The sequence below is a fragment of the Blennius ocellaris genome (genome assembly GCF_963422515.1).
Source record: "Blennius ocellaris genome assembly, chromosome: 15".
Lineage (NCBI taxonomy): Eukaryota > Metazoa > Chordata > Actinopteri > Blenniiformes > Blenniidae > Blennius > Blennius ocellaris.
Genome location: NC_137664.1, coordinates 12,401,021 through 12,423,690, shown reverse-complemented (window position 1 = coordinate 12,423,690; position 22,670 = coordinate 12,401,021). Strand labels below are relative to the sequence as shown.

At 40.4% G+C, this 22,670-nt stretch overlaps 1 protein-coding gene across 3 annotated transcripts; it reads left to right on the top strand.

Annotated features, from left to right (window-relative positions):
* The first annotated feature begins 260 nt into the window (after nt 1-260).
* camkk2 (calcium/calmodulin-dependent protein kinase kinase 2) lies at nt 261-21,134 on the top strand. Of its 3 annotated transcripts, none has more exons than XR_013936945.1 (18): nt 261-506; nt 4,634-4,931; nt 5,338-5,673; nt 8,359-8,406; nt 9,333-9,386; nt 10,721-10,772; nt 10,889-11,022; nt 12,266-12,302; nt 12,523-12,544; nt 12,677-12,765; nt 14,236-14,435; nt 14,586-14,639; nt 14,737-14,810; nt 14,922-15,009; nt 15,628-15,759; nt 16,303-16,406; nt 16,705-17,076; nt 17,764-21,134. XR_013936945.1 is itself a non-coding variant. In XM_080510117.1 (18 exons), exons 2-18 carry the CDS (start codon nt 4,701-4,703, stop codon nt 17,834-17,836), a joined length of 1,782 nt encoding a protein of 593 aa, XP_080366243.1. In that variant the 5' UTR covers nt 261-506; nt 4,634-4,700; the 3' UTR covers nt 17,837-21,134. The 3 variants fall into 3 exon arrangements, 2 of the variants coding, with proteins under 2 accessions (XP_080366243.1, XP_080366244.1); XM_080510117.1 differs by having other exon boundaries at nt 16,705-16,758; XM_080510118.1 differs by lacking the exon at nt 16,705-17,076.
* Nucleotides 21,135-22,670: the final 1,536 nt, after the last annotated feature.

The following is a 22,670-nucleotide window of genomic DNA, read 5'->3' as shown; positions in this document are numbered from 1 at the left end:
GGTCAGACACGGTAAATGCCGGGAACCAAATAGATTAGTAGCTGGATTTGAGGGCATTTTTAATTACTATTTTGTACTTCTGGAATCTTAATTTATTGTCCTCAAGCCTGATTTGGTGATTATAGGTTGCAGTTCTCGTCACCACCACTAGGGTGAGCCAAGTCACGCAGTGTTGATATGCGCACCCCCCCAACAACACAACCCTCGAGTGTTTTCTATTGAAGTCGTGAGAAACGGAGAAAAAGGGAGGGTGGGAAACAGAAGGCGGCGTCTGCGGGCGAAACACGTCGGGTGGAAGTAAGTGAGGACTGTTCGTGAGCTATTCACACTTCCTCGGCGTGGAGCACGAGACTCCGCGGCTCGGCAGGATTGGTCCACGGGACCCGCTGCCTGTCACTCCGCTCGGTTCTCCGTGGGGCTCGCAGCTAGCTAGCTGTCGGAGGGGCAGCGGATCCTCTCCCACCCACGGCAGCCCGCTGGTTTCACCCGCCGGACGAAGTGACACGGTAAGGCACCGTTTGACCGGAATGAAAGGGCGTGTTTGGTTCGGTTGTCTGTGCGTCTTCGTGCCGAGGTCGCGGCTAGCATCCCTGACTCCTGCAGCAACATCTGGATGTGGACAGATGCTGCTAACGTTTAGCTCGGCTGCGGGACGGAGGCTGAGGGCTTGTCGCTGCGTGGGACCTCGGTGAACACATGTTCCCACCGTTGTGACCGAGTGACAGCGTGAATAACAAAAGGCGCATGGCGGCTGCCGCCTACAGCTGTCAGTGAAGTTAGCATCACTGTGGGGGAAGCTAAACAAACCCAGCAGCGGATCATCTAAATGTAAATCCCTGCAAAAAAAGCCCCTTAAAATGTCGCTTGTTTATGTCTTATTACATTTGCAAAAACTGTCTTTATTTATGGTCTGATGCTTCTAATACTTCTCATGGTGAAGCGACACGGAATAAATATTATGTAACGTTGATGCTGCTGTCAGCTTTCTGCTTTATGTTGGTACTTAATTATTCCCACACGTTTAAATGGTTTGTTTTAATATTAATCCAATAAAAATGGGGTAGATTATCATGTGTCTGATTTTATTATACATCAGAAACAGTACTGTGGGCTGACATGATGGTATACCTTAATGGGGAATACACCACTTCCCTTTTTCACTTTTGATCTCATGACATTTACCATTGGAGACCTAACTTTACTCGGATTGTCTCTTTATAGGTTGAGGGCTCTAGAGGATACAACAACATTTTAGAGTCAAGGAAAACCTGGACTATATGCCAGATTTTACACACAAAAAAAATAGTTAATCTTCTCTTTAAATCCTAACAGATGTGAACAATAGTCTCATAAGTAGAAAAATATGGAAATTAAATGTGGCAGTCAAACAGAAAACTAGTACTTGATGTTAGACAAAGCACATTGTAAGAGTTTGGGGACTCTGATGTGGTTTAAGCTTGTGTGTGTGTGTGTGTGTGTGTGTGTGTGTGTGTGTGTGTGTGTGTGTGTGTGTGTGTGTGTGTGTGTGTGTGTGTGTGTGTGTGTGAGAGAAAATTGTTGATCTGTAAGAATTTACTATCTTGGATTTAATAACACACAGTACATTCATACACTTGCAGAGCCTTTAGTAGAATTACTCTGAAGATGATACATGAATATTATTATATTATTACCATGATCATATTGTTGCAGTTATGGAAATCATCTCAAAATGTAAGATGTTGATCTACATCAAAATCATGTTGGTTTTGGGAAAGTTGTGCTGCACTATCTTCCCCATTTTAGGAAATAATCCTCTTAATGCAGAGTCTGTAATGGACAAACAGCTCTGAAGACCTTTCCAGCACAAGACAGCGTCACAATTTCTGAGTTGAAAATCTGGACTGCCAGTTACAGGTTTCTGATTCTTTCTCTGGGAGAGTCAGTCATGATTGTGTGATAGCCCGGCAGGAAAGTTGATCGAGGACATTCATCCCTCCATTTACCGGAGCTTATCCCTTGCACGGCTCCGCAGAACGCTGACAGCGAGGCCCCGTTGATCTTTTAATGAAGCCGGGGATCCTCTTCTTGCTCCAGATGGCCTGGTTTTGTACTGGTATGTCTTTTGGACCATGTCTGTGTTGTCGTTAATGCTGTACATGGCTCAGACCCCCCACAGGCTCTGATAAGTCCTCTCCTCCCCCTCCCTTTTTTTGCCGAGATAGTGAAGGTCAAGTCACATGACTTTTGTTATGATAAGAGGCGCAGTCCGGCATCTGGAGCGCGGCAGCATCTGTTGGTGTTTCACGGGGACTCAAATCTCACCCCTTGTTCTTCAGCGTGCTGCTGCGATCACATGGGACCAGGGATGTTCAGGGCTTCAGGGAGCGCTTAGGTTATTTTTATGGTATTGTTGTCCACAGAGTGGAGGCTACAATATAAGAATGAACAATCAATTTAAACTGACGATAATATGTCCAAAAGTGTTGAGTCAATCAATTCAGTACTACTTAATTTATACAGCACCACATACAAGTTATTTCCTGGTGCTGTTAACAGAGAGAAACCCAGCAAATCCACATGAGCAAGCATAAGCGACAAAAAGGGAAAATCTCCAAAGATGTTTCTTTATTTATTTCTAATTAAACTTAGAATGGCATGGTGCAGTGATGCTGGCATAGAAACCTTTAGTTTGAGAGGGTATTATTAGCAAGACTTATTTTAATTGTACAGATGTAATTCCTGATGTCATACCGAACGCTCTTAACTTCATGTTTCTGATGGTCAGCATTAGTTTGTCTTTCCAGAGAAAACATCTGTCACAATTTCACATAATGGCTTTTATACAGAAATATTAACCATCCTGAGCTTCATGGAAATCCTGCTCACCAGAATATTATTTACTTTAACAATGAAGCACCACAGATTTAAAAAAAAAAAAAATACAAAGTACAGTTGAAAGATTTCTCTCTGTAATTCTTCCAAATCCAATGTGAACAGAAGGTTAAAAAAAACAACAGTATGTTCAAAGCATTGTCAGTTGTTGTGTGAAGTAAGTTCGCGGTTCTTTTCACCATCGATGTGGAATCAAAGCAACTTGGTTGTAGGTTCTCCTTTCTGGATATAAGAAGCATTCCATAGCTGTGAGTTTTCATCCATACCTTTCCTCTCGCGCGTAGCACTACTGACATGTGTTTAAAGCTGAACTTGATTTTATGTCAGCTGGATAGGTGTCAGAATAGTGCCAGAATAGTGTCTGGTTTCCAGAATAGCACGTTTTGTTAGATGTTACATCAACCTTGGGAAGGAGAATATGTGTTCTCTGGTAGAGATAAGCATTTTCACTGAATTTGTTGTATTGTAAATAAAACAGGCGCAATCATTTAAAGTGATTTTGCTCTTTTTAATTGTCACTGTTGTGTTTACCCCAAAGATGTGTGTTTTACAGATGAAACTGTTATTCTCAATGCAACTCACTATGAATATATTGCGATTCCTTCCCTTTGGTTAGTTCACATCACTATATTTGGGTTGACAGTGGAGGTAGAGAAGCTACCTGGAGTGGGTGTCTCTTCTCTGAAGTTGTTTACACTTATGGCTTCCCTTTGTCCGTCTGTCAGCTCGCACAGACTGACAGAGCCACAATCCTGTCAGAAATCAAGAATCGGTCTTTATGGCCATCTCCTCTCTGCCACTCACAGATAATAGGCAGATAATAAGTTGAGTGGACTTAAAAATGGAAATGTTCCTCGTGAAGTGACCCCAAAAAATGGTTTTCTTCTGCTGCAGATAGCAATTAAGGATGTTGTATAACTGACATCAAAAGCAGACTGAACTGTGGCTTTTATAGATGCATCCAATCTGTCCTCTTAAAGACGATATATGCGATACTAGATGTGTTTGCATTTATTAATTAGCACTTTACAGAATGTGTGGGAAAAGTCCATGCTTCACGATTGTTTCACATGGAAAGAGCTGTAACTTGGTATGTTTCAGAACTGAATGGCGTCTCTAATTGTTTTTCCCACACCTTTTTATTACACCCACAGCTTGGCTCGTGCAGCTCCAGCCGTGTGGGTAATTAAACCTCTGGGGTATTTTAACATCATTTGGCACAAGCTGTTAAGTATTCTTTGCTAAAAAGTCACTTACCTTCTGTATTCTTTTAATTAGTCAAAGTAATGGATGCTTCAGAGATCCAAACTTACCATCCATTCATCCATCCATACATTTGAAAGCATTATAAGAATTTGAGTCCTCAGCTGGAGAATTGATTTATACATTATGCAACCTTAAACTATCTAAGCATAATAAATGCATCAATGCAGGTTGACATTGTTGTTGAGGCTGCTTGAGAAACCTTGTCAATATCAGTGTCAAGACTGCAAACGCAAGGCAGACATTAAGAAACATATTGCACCGAGAGGAGGGAAAGTGGGGAAAAAAGGTCTATGCTTGGGTGCTTTGGTGTGAGATGACTACTGATGGTTGTCGTCAATGGACAAATGTACATGAGAAAAGGAATACATGAGGTTTAAGGTACGGGTATTTTTTCGAGAGACATAGGAGAACAGTAAAGATCAAGAATAAACATATATGTATAGATCAGTAAACAGGATTATTTCTTCATCTCTTTATTTCCACTTTTCCTTAGACACAAGTTTCCCCGGGAGGCTCCCATCTGATGGAGCAGTGGTTGTCAGTCTTTGCGAAGAGGCACCATGTTTCCTTGTCACGTCTCCCCCTGGCCACCTGCTGAACCCCCGGCATCCTGCGGTAGCCATGCGCCTCCAGTGCAGCCCCCACAACCCCTGCCTGACCTGCTGTGCAGCTGCCCCGCTCCACCTTTGAGCGCTCACTCGGAAACGCCTTCGCCGGACCCCATGGAGTCCCTCATCGTGGTCACGGAATACGAGCCCAGCAGACCGCCTGGAGAGGCTGGCGAGGAAGAGGTGAGATGAAACATACCCTGCGAACACCACCTCCACAAGATATGCAGTCTAATTGGATATTCGGCTCGCTAATGAATGAAGTGTGCAAAACAGGCTTAAAGGTACATTCTGTTTGGGTATTTTCTTTCTTTGAACGATCAATAAACGAAATAAAGCAGGACGACTGGAGTCAAGACAAGACTGCCACAAGAAATAAGGATAATTTATCTCCTTCAAAAAGTAATTAATTGCATTAGATTGTTGTTTTGTTCAAATGTAATCACTGAAATATAATGGCAGATTTGAATAAAGATTTTGCTGCATTAAATTTTAAATCCCAAAATTTGGCTTAGAAATTTACTACTGACATCCTATTTTACATAAAGACAATCGATTTGAAGAAAGATCTCAATGTGTCCAATGTCAGGTAGAAGAGATGGACAGCTCTGAGACACCCGAGCCGACTTCCTCTGTGGCCGCACCTTTCCGGACTCCGTCCTGCGACCTGCTGTCCCACACGGTCGGTCGATCCGAGGCTCTGCTGCCCGGAGGCCAGGAGCAAAGGGGCAGATTGAACCTGTCGGACAGGAAGCTGTCTTTGCAGGAACGCTCGCAGACGGCACCCTGCAGCTCCCCTGGGCTCAACGGACGCTACATTTACCCATCGTTACCTTACTCCCCCATCACGTCGCCTCACTCCTCTCCACGCCTGCCCCGCCGGCCCACTGTGGAGTCCCACAGTGTCTCCATCACAGACCTCCAGGTATGATTGTGATTCATCTCATCATCTTTTCAATCTAAAGTGTTCTGCCCTTAACAAACTGATTACTCTCTGCTGTATTCATGGCTTGATGTTTGCGTCCACAAGCAACAATAACAACCCCCAGTAACGCTAAGGGAGTTGCGTTTGCCCTAAATTGATGACAACCCAAAATTGCAAGAAATCGGGGATATGAGATTACAGCCACTGGAGTAATAATTGTGATTACATAATTTAGCATCTCTGCACTATCAGGACCCGTGTAGTTCCCTCAGGAGTGTGTAGTGCGTGAAGCTTTACACATGAATGAGCAAGCTGACGTGCAGGCACACTATGAGAGGTGTTTCTACTGAACACATGTTTGTGTGCTATAAAATCACCATTGTTGGAAAGTAAGCAGGGCTGCTTTTGCATTTGTCTTGAAAGCAGCAGCACACTGGTACAGACCAACCTTTGTGGATGTAGAGGTAAGGTTTTACAGTCTCTGTAGAGATAGATAGATAGATAGATAGATAGATAGATAGATAGATAGATAGATAGATAGATAGATAGATAGATAGATAGATAGATAGATAATTAAAAGCACCAGTAAATTATCCTACTTTTTTTCTTATGAAAATGTCACATTGGCAGATAAAATGAATAGCACATAAAACGTTGATACAAAATTAGGAGCCAATACAGATTTATACTGATAGAGCTGCTTAGTGGGATTCAAGCAGGACCATACTGAAATTAGTAAGAGAACAGCATTTAAAAAACACAATGTACAAACAACAGAAGACAACAAGACCTTTTACAACATGAAATGGCGAAGTGGACCAGAAACACACAACTTAAATACACTAGAAGATAAAAAGATAATCAGGCAATAAGACTTCATTCAATGTGAAAAAAATATGAAATACTCTAATTGTAATGCTTAAACAACAAAAAGCAGCCATTCATATGATTTATACTCGCACCAATGTCCCCTCAAACCTTTTTGTAGATGTCTGAGCTGATATTATTTCAGCTAAGTATTTTCACAATAAAAGATGCACCATTGGTAGTCTAGAGGTTAGAGGAACAAGCTTGTAACCAGACGTTTGCTGATTCAAACCCCCAATGCTGAACGAGTGAATAAAAATCGAGTAAATCAAACATCTGGATCTCATGATCCACTGTGACCACCTTGATTTTAATAGAAGTGGATCATTGTTATCATGCTGAGAGCCGAGGCTTAGTTTGAAGAAGCTACTATACTGAATGAAATTAACTGTTAGAAGTCGTCTGAGGTAAATTTGTATCTTAATATTTGCTTTTTGCTCATACAATTTGAACAAAGACTAAGTATTACAATCCTTTGTTCAACTCCGAGTGTGGCTTCAAAAGGAACAAGAATTACGCTAAACTCTTATTGGGTTTTCAAAAATATGTAATTCCTTCTGCACTTTATAAGGCAGACCTTGTTTGAACTGATAAGCACAGGAACCAAATAAAGTAAAGGCTCGGACATGACAAAAGCAAAAGTATTTTCATGTGAAACTGAAGAGAAATGACAAATACAAACATACAAAACATACTTTATTGGTTAGTTCTAATGTAAGATGACCTTGATCATAAGACAACCAATCCCCTTTTAAAGGATCATATTTAGAAAAAGGTTTTTCAGATCAAAACTATGTTGTTTTTACAAAGACGTGGTTTATTTGCTTATCTTTACAATAAAAAAAACCACATGGAATTAAACCGTTGCCCACATGCTCCCTGGTTCCATTCAGTCTTATATAAAGTCGACTGTCTCAAGTGTCCTCAGTTCATTCCTCACACAGAGCTCCTGCCTCGGTGTTGTTCCAGCTATAGTTGCACTCACGGTCTGGTTGCTGCCGTCCAAAGCGTTTAAGATACAGCATCTTTTTTTTTTAAACTGCTGAACAGCTTGTTAACAACAACCTCAAGCCCCCCCAACGGCTTGCCATCTCCCCCCTCATATTCATTAAGTTTACTGTGTGCATCTGACATTTGACCACGTCCAATATGCTCGTCTTGCTTCTGGGGAATAATACGACAATCCCACTATTTCAGAGCTATTTCCAGCACAGAAAGCCATCTACTATTTGGATCAATACGGTATATTTCATTACATAATACAAACACACAATACTACCATATAAAACATGACACAAAAGAGACACAATGAAAGAATAACAGAATCTAAGCAGGAAAAAAAAATATATAAAGCTGAACCCAAAACACGGATCATGACAAAAAGATTATCAAATATGATCCAAAAGCATCCGGCCACGAGGATCTCATGCAAACAGAAAGATTACCAGATGGGATTACTGCCAAAATGTAGATGAAGTGCAAGTCTTTGTTTTGGATTTATCTGCGCTTACTTTTGATCGGTTGTTCTGATTAACCACACACCTGGATGCGTCACGACAAAAGTCCCCCCGACGTGCCCGACAAGAACACAAAAAAGGTGATGCACTTTGAAAGACTCATTGTGGAACAGGGATGTGCAGAAATATTGGCATGAAGGAAAAAAAAAATGTAAAATAGATTCAATGCTGATCGCTTTGCAATGTCTCAGGAAAAGCTTTTCAATAAAAGTATCTGGGGTATGTAACTGCTGATGTGATTTTTTTTCCCTCTCTCTCTCTCTCTCTGCTTTCCTGTCTCTCCTCACTTTCTATCTTCAAGGATTGTGTTCAGCTCAACCAGTACAAGCTGAAAGACGAGATTGGAAAGGTACCCATCAGGGAGAACTCGCTGATTGCTCCCCTTCGCCATCTCTTCCATTTTCGTTTCCCTTCCGCCTACCGCATGCCTGTCATGTAGTGCACACCATCAAGGGCTGGCAGTAACCGTCTCTGATATCCTCGCTCTCTCTCTCTCGACTGTCCTCATTTCCCGAACTCTGTGTAAACCACCAGGCCATGGGAGAGTTGGAAGATGGATGAGAGCCTGGTATAAATAGCGCTCTCTAAGGGTTGTGAAAGGCTTAGTGGATACAAGTGTGCTTGAGTCATTTGGTGTGTGTTTTGGATTGTGGGCCATGTAAGGCACAGTGCACGTCTGTTTTTCTGCATGTAGGTAGACTTGTTCATGTGTTGCATTGAAGAACTCAGACGAGACAAGTCTTTTAAGGATTGTTGGACCGGCTCCTGCTATCAGTTAATATCTGGGACTGTTGGATGAGCTGTTTGTCCTCTCTCACCAATTGTGCAATCTGCTCCCCCAGCAGGAACTCTTCCTACCCGCTCTCCCCGTTTGTTATTTGAGTGTGAATTTATCTGCAGAGGCTACTAATTTTTCACTTTTTATCCTGAATTTCCTGTGTGTGGGCAGAGGGAGCTTGATAACACAAGCCAGATCCAGTTTCCTTAATTAGCCTGCAATAGGAAAAAAAATAAAAGCGTGAGATGGAGAGATGATTTGAATTTCTCTGTTCTCACTTTGAACAGCTGGTGCACTTTCAGTGTACACCGCCAGCCCACTCACCTCCATTGAGCGTACACACTTGTGTATTTGTTGGTGTTCGTTTGTATATACAAGCATTTGGATTAGGTTTGCATCTCATATTGTGTGATTTTTAATTTTTTTTAATTTATTTGTCACATGAAAAACTGAAAGCTGCTCATCCTCAATTTTGGCTGTTATTCTCTTTTGACCAGGGCTCCTACGGCGTTGTCAAGCTGGCTTACAACGAGGATGACAACACATACTACGTGAGTTCCTTACATGCAGATGCGAGTTCCTTTGAACCGGTGACACTTTCTCGGGTCTGATTGAGGCGCTCCTCAAGCGAATCTCACAAATGATCAAACACTTTGTCACATCTGCAGATGCGATTCTACGTGAAAACCGCACATGTGAAAATGTCTCCTGATAATTGAGCTCACATCAGCGGAGGCTTTTCGGTTTTCGGCTTGTGATTATTGCTGCAGTTCTCATTAAGCTGCATGATAGTGACTGACAATGACATGGGGATTATTTTAATGTTCATCCCAAGTGACAAAGCCCACATGTCGCATTTAGTGATTATGCCATTGCCATAATAACCGAGACCAGAGAGGCTATTAAGAGAGGAGTGAGTTTCTACAGAGGAAGATGTAATATATGATATAAAATGATTGTACCATCACTCACTCTGTGCTGCTCAGGTGTTGTAGTTGTTGGAAATTAATAATCAGACGCCTCTCAAACAAATTGCATTCCACACTTTTGCAGTGTATAAATAAAGCCTATCCTGGTATTTGTAGTTTGCCTTCAACCTTTTTGTTTTTCCAATAATAATTCGGGCTTTTCTTTTATACATGAAGTAGTTGATCAGGGCCACAGCAATGTAGAGCATTTTGCCTAAATTAACAGTAACAGTAAACTGTCAAGAATCAAGTTGATATCCAAACAATTACACTTCTCATGCCTTCATTCAATTCTATCATAGCTAAAAATGGGTGATCTGATTTGATAAGCATTTTTCTTTGAAATAACAATTTTCAATATCTCTGGGCAAAAGGTTTTCGTCAGAAAATATATGAAAAATGTACTATTCAACACCTGCAAGCTCACAAAAGAAGCAATTTGGATTAAAAACCTTCTCCTTAAGCTTTTAACAATATTTCTTGTATGTTTGTATTCAAACCTTCTCTAAGACTATTTTCATAACAACCTAATTTCTTCACAAGGGGAAAAGTTGACATTTGTAGATGACATAAATAAATTAGTGAGTTGTACTGCATTTTTTTTTTGGTTTACAGTCACATCATGCCGGGCTAATGGAACAGCCAATGCCTTCCATTTTATCCATCTTCTATTACTACTCCATCCAACTGTGTGACTAGGACACGAAAAAGATGTTCAGGATAAGAGAGGAACATATAGATACAAAAATAGTCATCAGTTTTTCTGTGAGTGGGAGTACTGTCAAATAAGGACTGCATCACTATATTTTTTTGGTCTTTTTTCTTCTTCTTCTTCTTTTTTTTTTACATTTCTCATCCACTCTTCTGTTATTTTCACCTTCTCCAAATACATTTCCAATTTCCTCTCTGTCCTGTAGGCAATGAAGGTGTTGTCCAAGCGGAGACTGATGAGACAGGCAGGTTTCCCACGTAAGTCTGTCAGTTTACATAGTGGAGAGGGCAAAGTCTGTAATGTTTGAGTGGTGCCTGAACACTGCATGTTCCTCACCCATTTCCTGAAACATGATTCGTGTCTCCTCAACCAGGGAGGCCTCCTCCTCGTGGAGCCAGAGCAGTTCCCGAGGGCCCACCTCAGCCTAAAGGGCCACTGGAGCGGGTCTACCAAGAAATCGCCATCCTTAAAAAGCTGGACCACCCTAATGTAGTCAAACTAGTAGAGGTGAGTCTTTTTAACCTCTGATCAATATTGTGATATTCAGACATTTATTTTAAATGTAATATTGTGAAAAGTGTGCAACGAGTTAATGCTTCTGATAATGCTAATGACAATGCTAATGCTTCTCACTACCAGAAGGCTACATTTTCACATTAGAAAGATGGCTACCGATTTACAAAAACAACAAGAAAAACATACAATTTTACATGACACGATAGGAATAAAAAGATTAAAACTCTATACAGGTTGTTGCTTAATACCAACTTAATTTGTTAGGGTGTCCAGATAATTTGTGGTTTTCAGACCTCAGCAGAAGGTTGTGCAATTAAATATTCTTTTTTGTACTCGTATTCATTTAAAATGAAAAACACGAGTACAGCAGGTCATTGTCTTATCGAACATAGACCCCAAAAAAAAATAGATTTACAGAGTGTTCAGCTACTCGCTAGGTTCTTGTTTCGAGTGTGTCTCTTGAGCTTTTTTTTACACGTGACACAGCCACTCATATAAAAGACACAAACCATCAACAGTTAACTTCCAGATGATCTTGTAAGCTACAAACACAACGTCATCTTTGACTACTAAAGCATGCTTATTTTCACCAATTTTTTAAACATCTGTTGTAATCAGCAGAAATACTCGGGCGTTTGGGAGGCGGTTCAACAGTTACTATGGAAACCAGTGGACCAGAAACACTGCTGCCACGTTTCCTCACTGTTTACCCTTTCAAAGATTATGTTGGGACTTGGATGGTAAAGAAGGAAAGCTTATAGACTGCCTGCTCTTTAAGCTAGTCATCCAATGCCACGCAAACTACTGTTCGATGGCAATCGACGTATTGGAAAATGATGCTTTAGTGCCACACTAGTGTAGTATTTCATAACTGTTAGTTATGTCTTTTGATTGTGCTTCATGTGTTGAATGTGGCAGAAGGAAGGATGTATAAATGCTTAAAATACATCGGCGTTGTGAAAATGTGTAAACATATCTTTTCTGGCCCGGAGTGACGAGAAGCATAGGGATTTAAAACAAATACAGCTGAATTCTGTTATACTGAGACTTTTTCACACACTTCATGCGCTCGTATTTTGGCTCCTGACCTTGAAAACAGTATTTGGTTTCGTTATTGATTTTGACTAAAAGTGTATTTCACTCTGCTGCATGCTAAAATGATCTATTGAGCGTGTGTGCGTGCGTGCGTGCACGTTTTTACACTCATTTCCATTCCCTTGTGATTCTGTGCCAGGTTTTGGATGACCCCAGTGAGGACCATCTGTACATGGGTATGTTGTGGCCAGACACTCAGCCTTCAGAACAACACATACAAACGCACACTCACAGTCACACTCACACGTCACACAGCCTCAGAGTGGTACATGAGGCAGAAAATAAGGTCATTTAAACTTAGAATGATGTTGTTTATTTTAGTTTGTGTCCTGAAAAATGAAAAAAAAGAAAAAGAAAAAGCTTTGCTCACTAACCTCTTGTGTGTTTCTGTCACAGTGTTTGAGCTGGTGAAACAAGGGTAAGCTAAGCCTCTTTTATGGTAATTGTGATTGTGACACTGGAATGAGCTCAGCCTCATTAGTCGTGATTGCTAATTGCGTGTGCGCTTGTTTGCATGTGTACCTGCTCCTGCGGCCCGGTGCGTATTCAGGGCCGTGATGGAGGTGCCGACAGATAAACCTTTCAGCGAGGACCAGGCACGCTTTTACTTCCAGGATCTACTCAGGGGAATTGAGTATTGTGAGTCGCACAAAACCTGTTTTGACTCTTCACCACTGCTTTGATACCGATGTGTTCAGACATGCTTACGTCATTTTATTCAATACATTTTCAACTTTTTGACAGAGAATACCAGAACAACACTACAGGGAATTTGTAGTCCAGAATCAGTGTGTCCTTCCTCTTTCTGTCAGATGACACCCTGATTTTAGAAGAAATTCAGAATGTATTGCTGTAAGTCTGCTAACCTTCTTCCAACAATATTATTGTCAAACGTTGCGAGTCCTCAGGTATTTGTTCAAGCTTTAAACATTTCTTTTACTTAATTTTTTTATTTGGTTTATTTTTTTTAGGAACAGATTTAGGACAACAAAAAACAACTTTGGCAAAAGGAGGAACCATCTCATGGCAAAAACTATACACATATGCACCATGTCATAAGTTCATCATATAACATTCACATAAAACAAAAAGGGGCAATTACAATGAAAAAACTCAATACTACTAATTTCAAATCAAAAGCATATCTGTTTGTGTGATTAACCCCAATTTTAGTGCCGTATTAATTTGCATATGTTCCCTTGTGTGTGTGTTCGCTAGTTTTCGCCAAGCATTTTTAGTTTTTTTCCCAAAAAAAATAAAAGAAGGTAAATTGATGCATCTAAACAGGTGTGAATGTGACTGTCTGTCCGTGTTTGCCCGGACATGGACTGACTGCCTTTGTTCAAGGTGGCGCCACAATCCGAGCTTTAGTAAATCAGGCCCTGAGTGGTCTGATATGCCTAACAATTCAGTAAAACTCCTGCAGAGATGCAAGTAAATCCTCAACAACTTTGAATGTCAAAATTACAATTACATGACCGAGGTAATAGAAAAAAAAAAAAAGCTCTTACTGTATGATCAAGATCTCCCCTCATCCTGTAATTCCTTCCCTGTCATTTAAACAAGTCCTTCATCTGTTCTGTTCTTGACTCCAGCCACCCACAAGGATCATTTCACATCGTCTCCGTTGCGCTTAATGCATTTCAGCTTCAGGAGAACAGGTTCTGCACTAAGTGTCGTCAAGGAGACTAGTTCTGAGGAAAGGGGAGGGAGGGCTCTGCACCAGGGACACAAAAATAGTCAGGACCATTTATTTTTTTTCTCCTTCTCAGTGATCATTACCAAGAAGAGTGCACACGACACACTTGTTTTTTGTTTTGTTTTTTTTCCTTGTAATTTCACATCTTGTGCAGAAACTCGGGGCGTATCACTTTCTGTTGATGGTACTAATTGATAAAGGATTTATTCTACCACCTGTTCACTACCACAAATACTTCAAGACTCTTAAGCCAGTAGAATTTTTTATCTTGTTTGACCGAGTACTGATTTCTTTACAAGAAGTAGCTGTGAAAATACCACCACTTGTTTTCACCTATTTGAAATAACATAAATGCATCTTTACGTCATTGCCGGAATGACGTTTTAATACAGAAACCATGATTTTGTCAGTGCATTACCAGAGGATCATCCACAGAGATGTGAAACCCTCGAACCTGTTGGTGGGAGAAGATGGCCACATCAAGATAGCAGACTTTGGAGTGAGTAACCAGTTCGAGGGGGCCGATGCGTTACTGACCAGCACAGTGGGAACCCCTGCCTTCCTCGCCCCTGAAACACTCTCTGAGACCAGGAAGAACTTCTCTGGAAAGGTGAGGCTCGATTTTGGTTAAATAGCATTCAAGTATATGCTAACCTACGCTCGTATTCATTTCAGTTTCTATACGGCCCTGTATTTCTTAACCCTGTGGACATGTTTGATTTGTTAATGTTGAATTCCTGTTGGGTCATTTTTGGCTTAGGCCTTGGATGTCTGGGCGATGGGAGTGACGCTTTACTGCTTCGTCTTCGGAGCGGTGAGTGGGTGCAATGACGGACGCCGTTAATAGTTGTCGACTTTCCTGTAGATGTCAATCCGCGTGCTGGAGATGAAATAATGTCTTGTGTTCACAGTGTCCATTTATGGATGAGCGCATTCTGAGTCTGCATCAAAAAATCAAAACACAACCGGTGGTGTTACCAGAACAGTAAGCTCTTCCTCTCCTCTCGCTTTCTTACGGCCTTCATTTGGTTGAATACGCACACTTGTCACCTTTTCTTTAATTATGTTGCATTGATTTATTTTTCTGTAACCACAGTGCCGACATATCTGATGATCTCAAAGATTTGCTGTTAAAAATGCTGGACAAGAACCCAGAGACGAGAATATCAATCCCGCAGATTAAGGTGAGAGATCTGATTAATCCAGGTTCACTGATGAACAGGTTTTTACATTTCAGAGTTGGTTTTAACTTTCTGCTGCTGGATTGTGAACCTTTGAATGACCTTGATTTCATTCACAGCCGAGATTTTCTTCCTCTCTGGTCCCGTCAGATCATTTAGATTCAAAGTTCCACAGCTTTTTTTAATGTCGTCCTCCTCCAAGACAACTAAATATTTTAGATGTGTGAAGGATTGGAAACCTCTGACTTTGATCCTTCCCTGTGTTTCATGTGCAGTAGAGAGTTTGATTTACAATTGAATGCTTTTGGAACTTTTTAGAATCCAGATTAGGTTTTAACTGATTCACCTGCACTGTACTAACCTTAATTTATGCTGGTGTTTGCTTTGTTGGTGCATATTTGTCATTGTTAGCAGTCGTCTGTCCTTGACAGCAAAGCACTTTCTGTTGTATCTTGAACTGAAAGGTGGTACATAAAAGCCGAAGAAATTGTCAGACATGTTGCATTCGTCTTATTAAATTTGTCACAGTGGCCCTTTAGAGACGCCGAGGCTGAGTCTGCCACACAAACTGGGGATGAAATACGTTCCAAACGTCTTTGTTTTGCTGGGGCTTGTGCTCAGGTGCACCCATGGGTAACGAGACACGGCGCTGAGCCGCTTCCCCCCGAGGATGACAACTGTTGTATGCTGATTGAAGTGACCGAGGAGGAAGTGGAGAACTCTGTCAAACACATCCCGAGCCTGGCGACAGTGGTGAGCGTCTCCACTTGTTTGTGCCGCTCAGAAAACACTTAACAAGCCCCTGAGTCACAACCAAGCCGAATTTGTTTGTTTTTTTTTTCTTCTCGTGGCATTCAGTGGAAGATCACAAACGGTTCTACTTTATTTGTTTTTCAGCTTCACTCAAACGACAGGAGCAATTGAACTGCAAATCATTCTTGCCTTTGTATTACGAGCACCTTTAGTTGTTTATAATAGCATTTTTAGATCCTTCAGCATGCAGTGAGTACATTTATTCTAACAAAGGATGCTGTGAAAAATATCACAATTTGGGCTCAACTCAAAAACACTTTGAAATTATCATTCAAATATAGATCTTTTTTTATTCAAATGTTGTGAGATGCACTCGTACTATGGCGCTCACAGAGTAGATTAAGGGATTAAGACACATGGATCATTATTCAGGATTTAAACTGAAGTTTGATTAGTTTAAATGGTCTAAAACAAAGTTTTCTTTTCTCTTTCTGATCAGTTTTTTGGATTTGTGTGCTTCAGTGGTTCATTTTCTTCTTCCAGATCCTGGTGAGAACCATGTTGAGGAAACGCTCCTTCGGGAATCCCTTCGACTGGGGCCGGAAAGAAGAGCGCAGCAACTTGTGCGCTTCGGGGCAAATGCTCACGTAAGTTGACAAACACAAAGCAGATTGTGCCTCAGGCTCAGTTTCATCCCCCATAAAAAAAACAAAAGAAAAAAATAAAAACCTTGCGCGAAAATATTTAAAGCAGCATGCTGTCATTGCCACACCGTCCTCAAGAGCTGTTGTGGTTTCCTGTTATTTTGCCTTCATCAGTTTATGTGTTTCTCAAGTAGTGTGTGTGTGTGTGTGTGTGTGTGTGTGTGTGTGTATGTGTGTGTGGGTGTGGGGAGACTTTTGGTAAGACCTTTATCATCTTTCCCTCCCCTCTCCTGCTCTGTAGGAAAGGCAGAGCAGGCAATGTGAGATACTGCTCCATTCATTGTAACCAAAAAAGGTAAATAAACATTAGGACAACTCTTGCCTGCTGTGGTACCGTTTAAGTTGCAGAGAGAGTCCTTTAAGACCCCTGGCATGACATAAGCAGCTGTACATCCCAATATGGCTGCGACAGTCAAATACCCCTATGCTAGTGGAGGGGTGTTTGAGCAAGCCATGTGCGGGAATGTTGTGCTCTTCTCCTCTGTTTGTAAGACCAGCAGTGCTACATGCTGAGGGTGCTTTTTGCAGGAGCATGTGTCATGCGGTGTAGAAAAAAAAAAGAAATCCTCTGATAACTTGCACAGATCGGCCATAACATCATGACCACTGACAGGTGAGGTGACTAACACTTGTGATGTCTTTATCATGGCACTAGCTAGTGGGGGATGGTTTGTCCTCAATGTCGATGTGTTATAGAATAGAATATTCTATTAAAAGAATGTCATTTCACTGAAATCTCTTGTACAGGAACGGGGAAGAAACACTACCAAAAATTATACGATTTGGTTTTAGCTGCAGCTAATACTTGACATACAGTAACACCACACTTGCCACTTATAAATGATATTTTAATTACACGTGAAACTTTTACTCGGTGATAAGAGTCAAAACCAAAATATCCATACAAGAGCATCCGTGTCTCTTGGAAAAACTGTTCCTCATCCCCTGCATGAAGCTTTCTGCTCCGTCATTGCAAGGACAATGCCAGTAAACGAATGCCACCTTTTCTTTTAAAAGAAATAACCTTTCAACGTAACGTCTTCCAATGTCTTTCCATCGTTGTCATTTCTGACCACCTGTTTCTCCCTTCTCTTCTTCTCCTCGAGTGTCTCTTTGCACACTCTATGTGCTTCAGAGGTGAATGAATCAGCGTGCACCGCCTTGCATTATGCAACCGATAAATGCTTGTTTCTGTATCCTCAAGAAGTGGCTGACTTGTTTCTGGGCTCGGTGGCGTGGGATTGACGGGAGGCCCGCCGCACCGCTGTAGCTAACGTGGTGTCTGTGCTCTGTTACTTAGGAAACAGGAGAGTGGTGACGGTATGAGAAGTATGGACCTGCCCTACGTGGGAGAAGACGAGGCTCTTTCGTGATGCGGAGGTTTAAATATGCACGCTAGTATTTGCCTGCAAAAAAACCAACAAAAAAACAAAAAAAAAACCAACAACCCTTTACTCACAGTTTTTATACTGTCATCCCACACCTACGAACATTTCCGGGGAGGTGGACAAGTGAGTGGGACCCTGAAAGACGAGGAGGAAGGATGAATATTTAAGGCACTTTGACCATTATTTCCTGTTTTTCTCCCCTGCCTCAGCTTAGTTTGTGGGATTTCTGACTCTCATGTTGGAGCCTTCCAAATGATCCTTCACCGCCTTTTTCCCTGACCTGCTGTCCTCCTCCTCCTCCTCCTCCTCCTCCTCCTCCTCCTCCTCCTATTATCCTGCATGCATTTATATTCCCAGCATGCTTCGTCTCAGGCTTCAACTGTACAGTTTTACCCCCCCACCCCCTAGGGCACGGGAACAGGACATGGTCATGGTGGTCTTCACCCTCGCCGCAGGTTCCTTGATGATTGTCTGGTTCTCTCTGCTTTGGAGCAGCGGTGATCAGTTTTTGTAACATATTTGTGAGTGAAGCAGATGTACAGTTTACCTAAAAATGAGAAGAAAAAATAGGGAGTTGGGGAAAATGTTTACTTTATTGAATGCATGTGTTTACTCTCCCAATGCAAGCACTATATAAGCTATTTCGAAAAGAAACATTCCCACTCTTATAGACATCCTTGTTTAACCCTTTTTTGTTTTGGTCTCACACATATTTCAATCAATAGAAAGCTTTAAATCAGTTGACATAGTGCTTTGTGAACAGTCACCTTCATCTTCACTGCAAAAACATGACAGTTAAAAAAAAAAAAAAAAAATCCAGATTTTCTTCTTGAGCAGATTTAACAATTCTAGTAATTCTTCTTAGGTTGAAAAATATGATTTTAGGTGTTTTAACTTCATGGAGCTAACTAATTAAACTAAATCGTTTAGAAACAAACTGAATGTATCAGTGCAAAGTTACTGGTTAAGGTTAAGGTAACATTTTTTTACTTATTGTTCAAATTGTATTGTTTAGACCAGTGGTTCTCATACTTATTATAGTCGGTTTCCCTTTTTGTGTTATTTTCCAGCTCAGTATCATCTAATGAGCACAAAACAGCAGTTGGGAAATAGATAATATTGAAGGAAATAATAGAGTTCAATACTGAATTGTACAGGTGCAACTCCAAAAAACATGTTATTTGATTAAAAAGGATAAATGTTTTAACATTTATCACAAAAGTCAAACTTTTTAGACCTTTTTGTTTCATTTCTTAGAATTTTAGCTTGGAAGTTATTGAACTAAAAAAAATAATTTCATTTTTAATATCAGATGTTTTTTCTTTTTTTTATTTCAACGTAGCCTGTGATTATTACAATTATTTATTTTATAAATTTTTGAAATGTTTCTGTTAATGTGACTGTAAAATTAATTGATTAAAAAAAACCCAAAAAACAATGATTACCTTTTTGTTTTCTGGAGGTGCACCTGTCAGTACAGTATGTTGTAATGTCACAATGCACTGAAGTGAGTTTGTTTCTTCCATGAAATCTTTTTGCCAATTCATCTTGTAAAATTAAGCTTATTTGTTTTACATCCAGAGTTTTCCCAATGTAATATGATGAAGGATGCATAATTAGTCATTTTTATGTAATTATTGAAAAAGAAGAATCCCTCCGACTCCCTTCAATACTCCAATCTACCACTAGGGACATTCGTGTTCCTGTTTTGGAAACTGGTTTAGACAACAGGGCTTATAAACTGTTTTGTTTTGTTTTTTTCTAAACCCGTGTCATGTATTTATTTCACTTCTCAAAGTCTGTGTGCAAATTGAACCTGAACCTCATGTTTAAATTAATCATGTTTTTTTTTTCCTTGTTTTGTTTGTTTTGTTTTGTAAGAATTCCTAATGTTATTTCAAAAGTGCACATTTCAGGACACCAAAAAGAGATCTATGATTTTGTATAGAAAAAAAGAAATCTAGTGATTGAAGTATTAGAGCTGGTTTAAGGTTAACATGATGGCAGCACAGTGCAGATGCAGACGTTTTGTACAAATCTATGCATGCCATATCCGTAGAAGTTAAAACGTGTTGTCGTCTTCGGCTGGAGGTGCAGGCCACTCTACAAATCTTTCTTCTTCTGAACTACTTTTCTCTACCCGCTTTGGTTCCCTTCATTTCAGTTTGTTTTCCCCCCCAAAGATGTTAGCATCAGTATAAATAGATAGTCACTTAACATTTTTTCCTTGTCAACCTCAAATATTGACGGAAGATTGATTCCAACTTCAAATGCTTCCACGCACTAATTACTTCAGCACTTGTGTGTTGAATGTGTGATAAAAGGGACTGGAATTATTTTCTACTTACTATTTGCATGTCACTTTGAACTGTATCTACGGTATGTCTGTTTTTACGACTAGTACTATGCACATGATGTATCTTAATGGTGCAACAGTACGCCCTGTCAGATTGTCATGTACAGCGTGCACACTCAGTGGCTGGATGCAGACTGTTTGTTGTGTGTGGCTCATCGACACGATTCTTTCACTCAAACACACGCGGCGTGTTCACAGAGCTGGGAACCAGCTGGAACGGTCCCATTTTCCCAGTTGGGAGCGTTTACAAGATAACATGGCTAACATGTTTACCCCACATTAAGTTATAAACATCATCGCCCATGTGAGCTAAGTGTACCTAAGTATGGGAATTGTGCTTTTAAAATAATTTTTATTGTCTTGAATGTTGGTGGCAAAAAGTGTATATCAGCCAATAAACTCTGGCTTTTGAGTCATGAACACACAGACACATGTCGATTTAAGATTTCCACAGATATAAAACAAAACAAAAAAAATTGAGCATTTGAAGTGCAATTCCAAAGTGATGACGGCAAATAATTCATTCATGTTCTGTAAAATATTGCCTCTTAAATCTCCATTTCTGACATAAAGGGACTTTTGTGAGCATTAACTAAAGGGCCGTGTTGAGTGTGAATGCAGGGTGACAGAGTACGCCACAAGAAAGAAAAAAAAACAAACCCTGTAAGATAAAACATTTTTATACATACAATATTTAATCTTGTAGTTTGTTTCAATGCGCCTGCTCTTTGTGGCTACACAAGGCAGGCTGAGTGATTAAACCTTTAATGTTCACGAATGGTTTTTCATGCTGTCGTGTCGTCGTTTTTATCGAGAGCTTTGGGGGCTCTTTTCCCCTAAATGCATGCCAACATACTGAAATGCATACCGCCGTATCGTCATAGCATGAAAGGTCCTCTGTGAGAAACAGCGACCTAAAAACTAATTATTCTATACATACTGTATCTTGTTAATCATTTGAATAAAAATATTATTGCTTTTCTGTAATCCCTGTGGTGCTGTCATTGTGTTGGTTTATTTTACAGTTACACAAGACGACCACAAGTGGGCGCTGTGCACCATCACATCAGTGTGAAGCTCAGGAGAGGCTGAATATCTCATTGTGTTCTTTTCACACCTGCAACTGCAGTTTCATTCTTCTGCTTCAAATTTAAAGGATTGTTTTTATTGAGACATTTTTAAAGGCTGGCTTAATTTGTCTGGAAGATTCACTAACTTGTCATTTGTCACTTGTGCTGTCATTCTGCAAATATCTGCACGTGATATTTGATCTAATTTTTGTTTCTTGTTCTTTCCCTAACCATGTTTTTTCTCTTTTATTCTTGAGCGGAAGTCATGATGAAAATATTTATGTAATTAGCTTCAGTGCAAAACTGGAAGTTTTGAATCTAACTAGAAACTACTAGTTAGTAAGTGACATAGTGTGAGTGGGGTCTATAGAGGTACTGGGTGGCTCACTCTCATAAACCTAAACATATAAATGGTGAAGACAAAACCTCAATGGTTTCACTTATATTTTCTGTAAATGCAACAGTACTTTCTCATTGCTGTACATCTCAAGTTAATGATAATGCCACACTGTCTAAATTTTATTTAGGTTTTGAAATTGTCCATATAGTAAATTAAACATTATTTTACAGCATCTTTTCACCATACTCTTGTCCAAACCTGATCCTGGCGCCACCGTCGTGTATGTTTTATAGATGTCCAGCACACCTCCATCTCATGACTGTGTCAGTCTGATAACGAGCAGCTTATTTCAGTCAGGTGAGCTGAAGCCCCCTGGAGACCTCGCAGACATGCAGGCCTGAGACGACCAGGACAAGAAATCACTGCTTTAAGAGGCTGCTGCTGCATAACACTGGGTGTTATGTTGCATCTAAGTTGTATGTATCCACTGGCACGGATCATTCTCGTCCTTTTTGGGGGAAAGTGAGCGACCTATTTACACTTCGGTAAATTTTACATTTCTTCCTGTCTGATGAAACATCACGTCACATTTTTCCAGTCGGCACACCTGATGAATGTGCGTAAGTTTACGATTTAAAATCCCAAATTTGTTTACAGGCTTTGGACCCACAAGTGACAGAAACAGCAATGTAATTTTACACATTGTGAGTTGTCCTTCGTGTCAGTTAGAGAATATTTGACCATAAAAATTGTGAAATATGAGCAATTATTGGTCAATTGGGTATTATGCAGCTGATTTACCCATTTAAATGAGATCAAATGTTGATCTTTACTACTTTATTTTATTCAAAGGACTAAAACAGGAAGTGATTTGAAGGGAGTTCAATATCTGTTCTACACAGGTGATTCAACGCATCACAGTAAGACAAGCACCACACTGACCTCTTGTGTAAGTAGGGATGAATTACAGTTCATGCGAAACAACTTTCACACTCGCTTTGTATTTGAAGCTTCTTTGAGTCACAAAAAGTCAAACATTCACGTTCTTGAGGT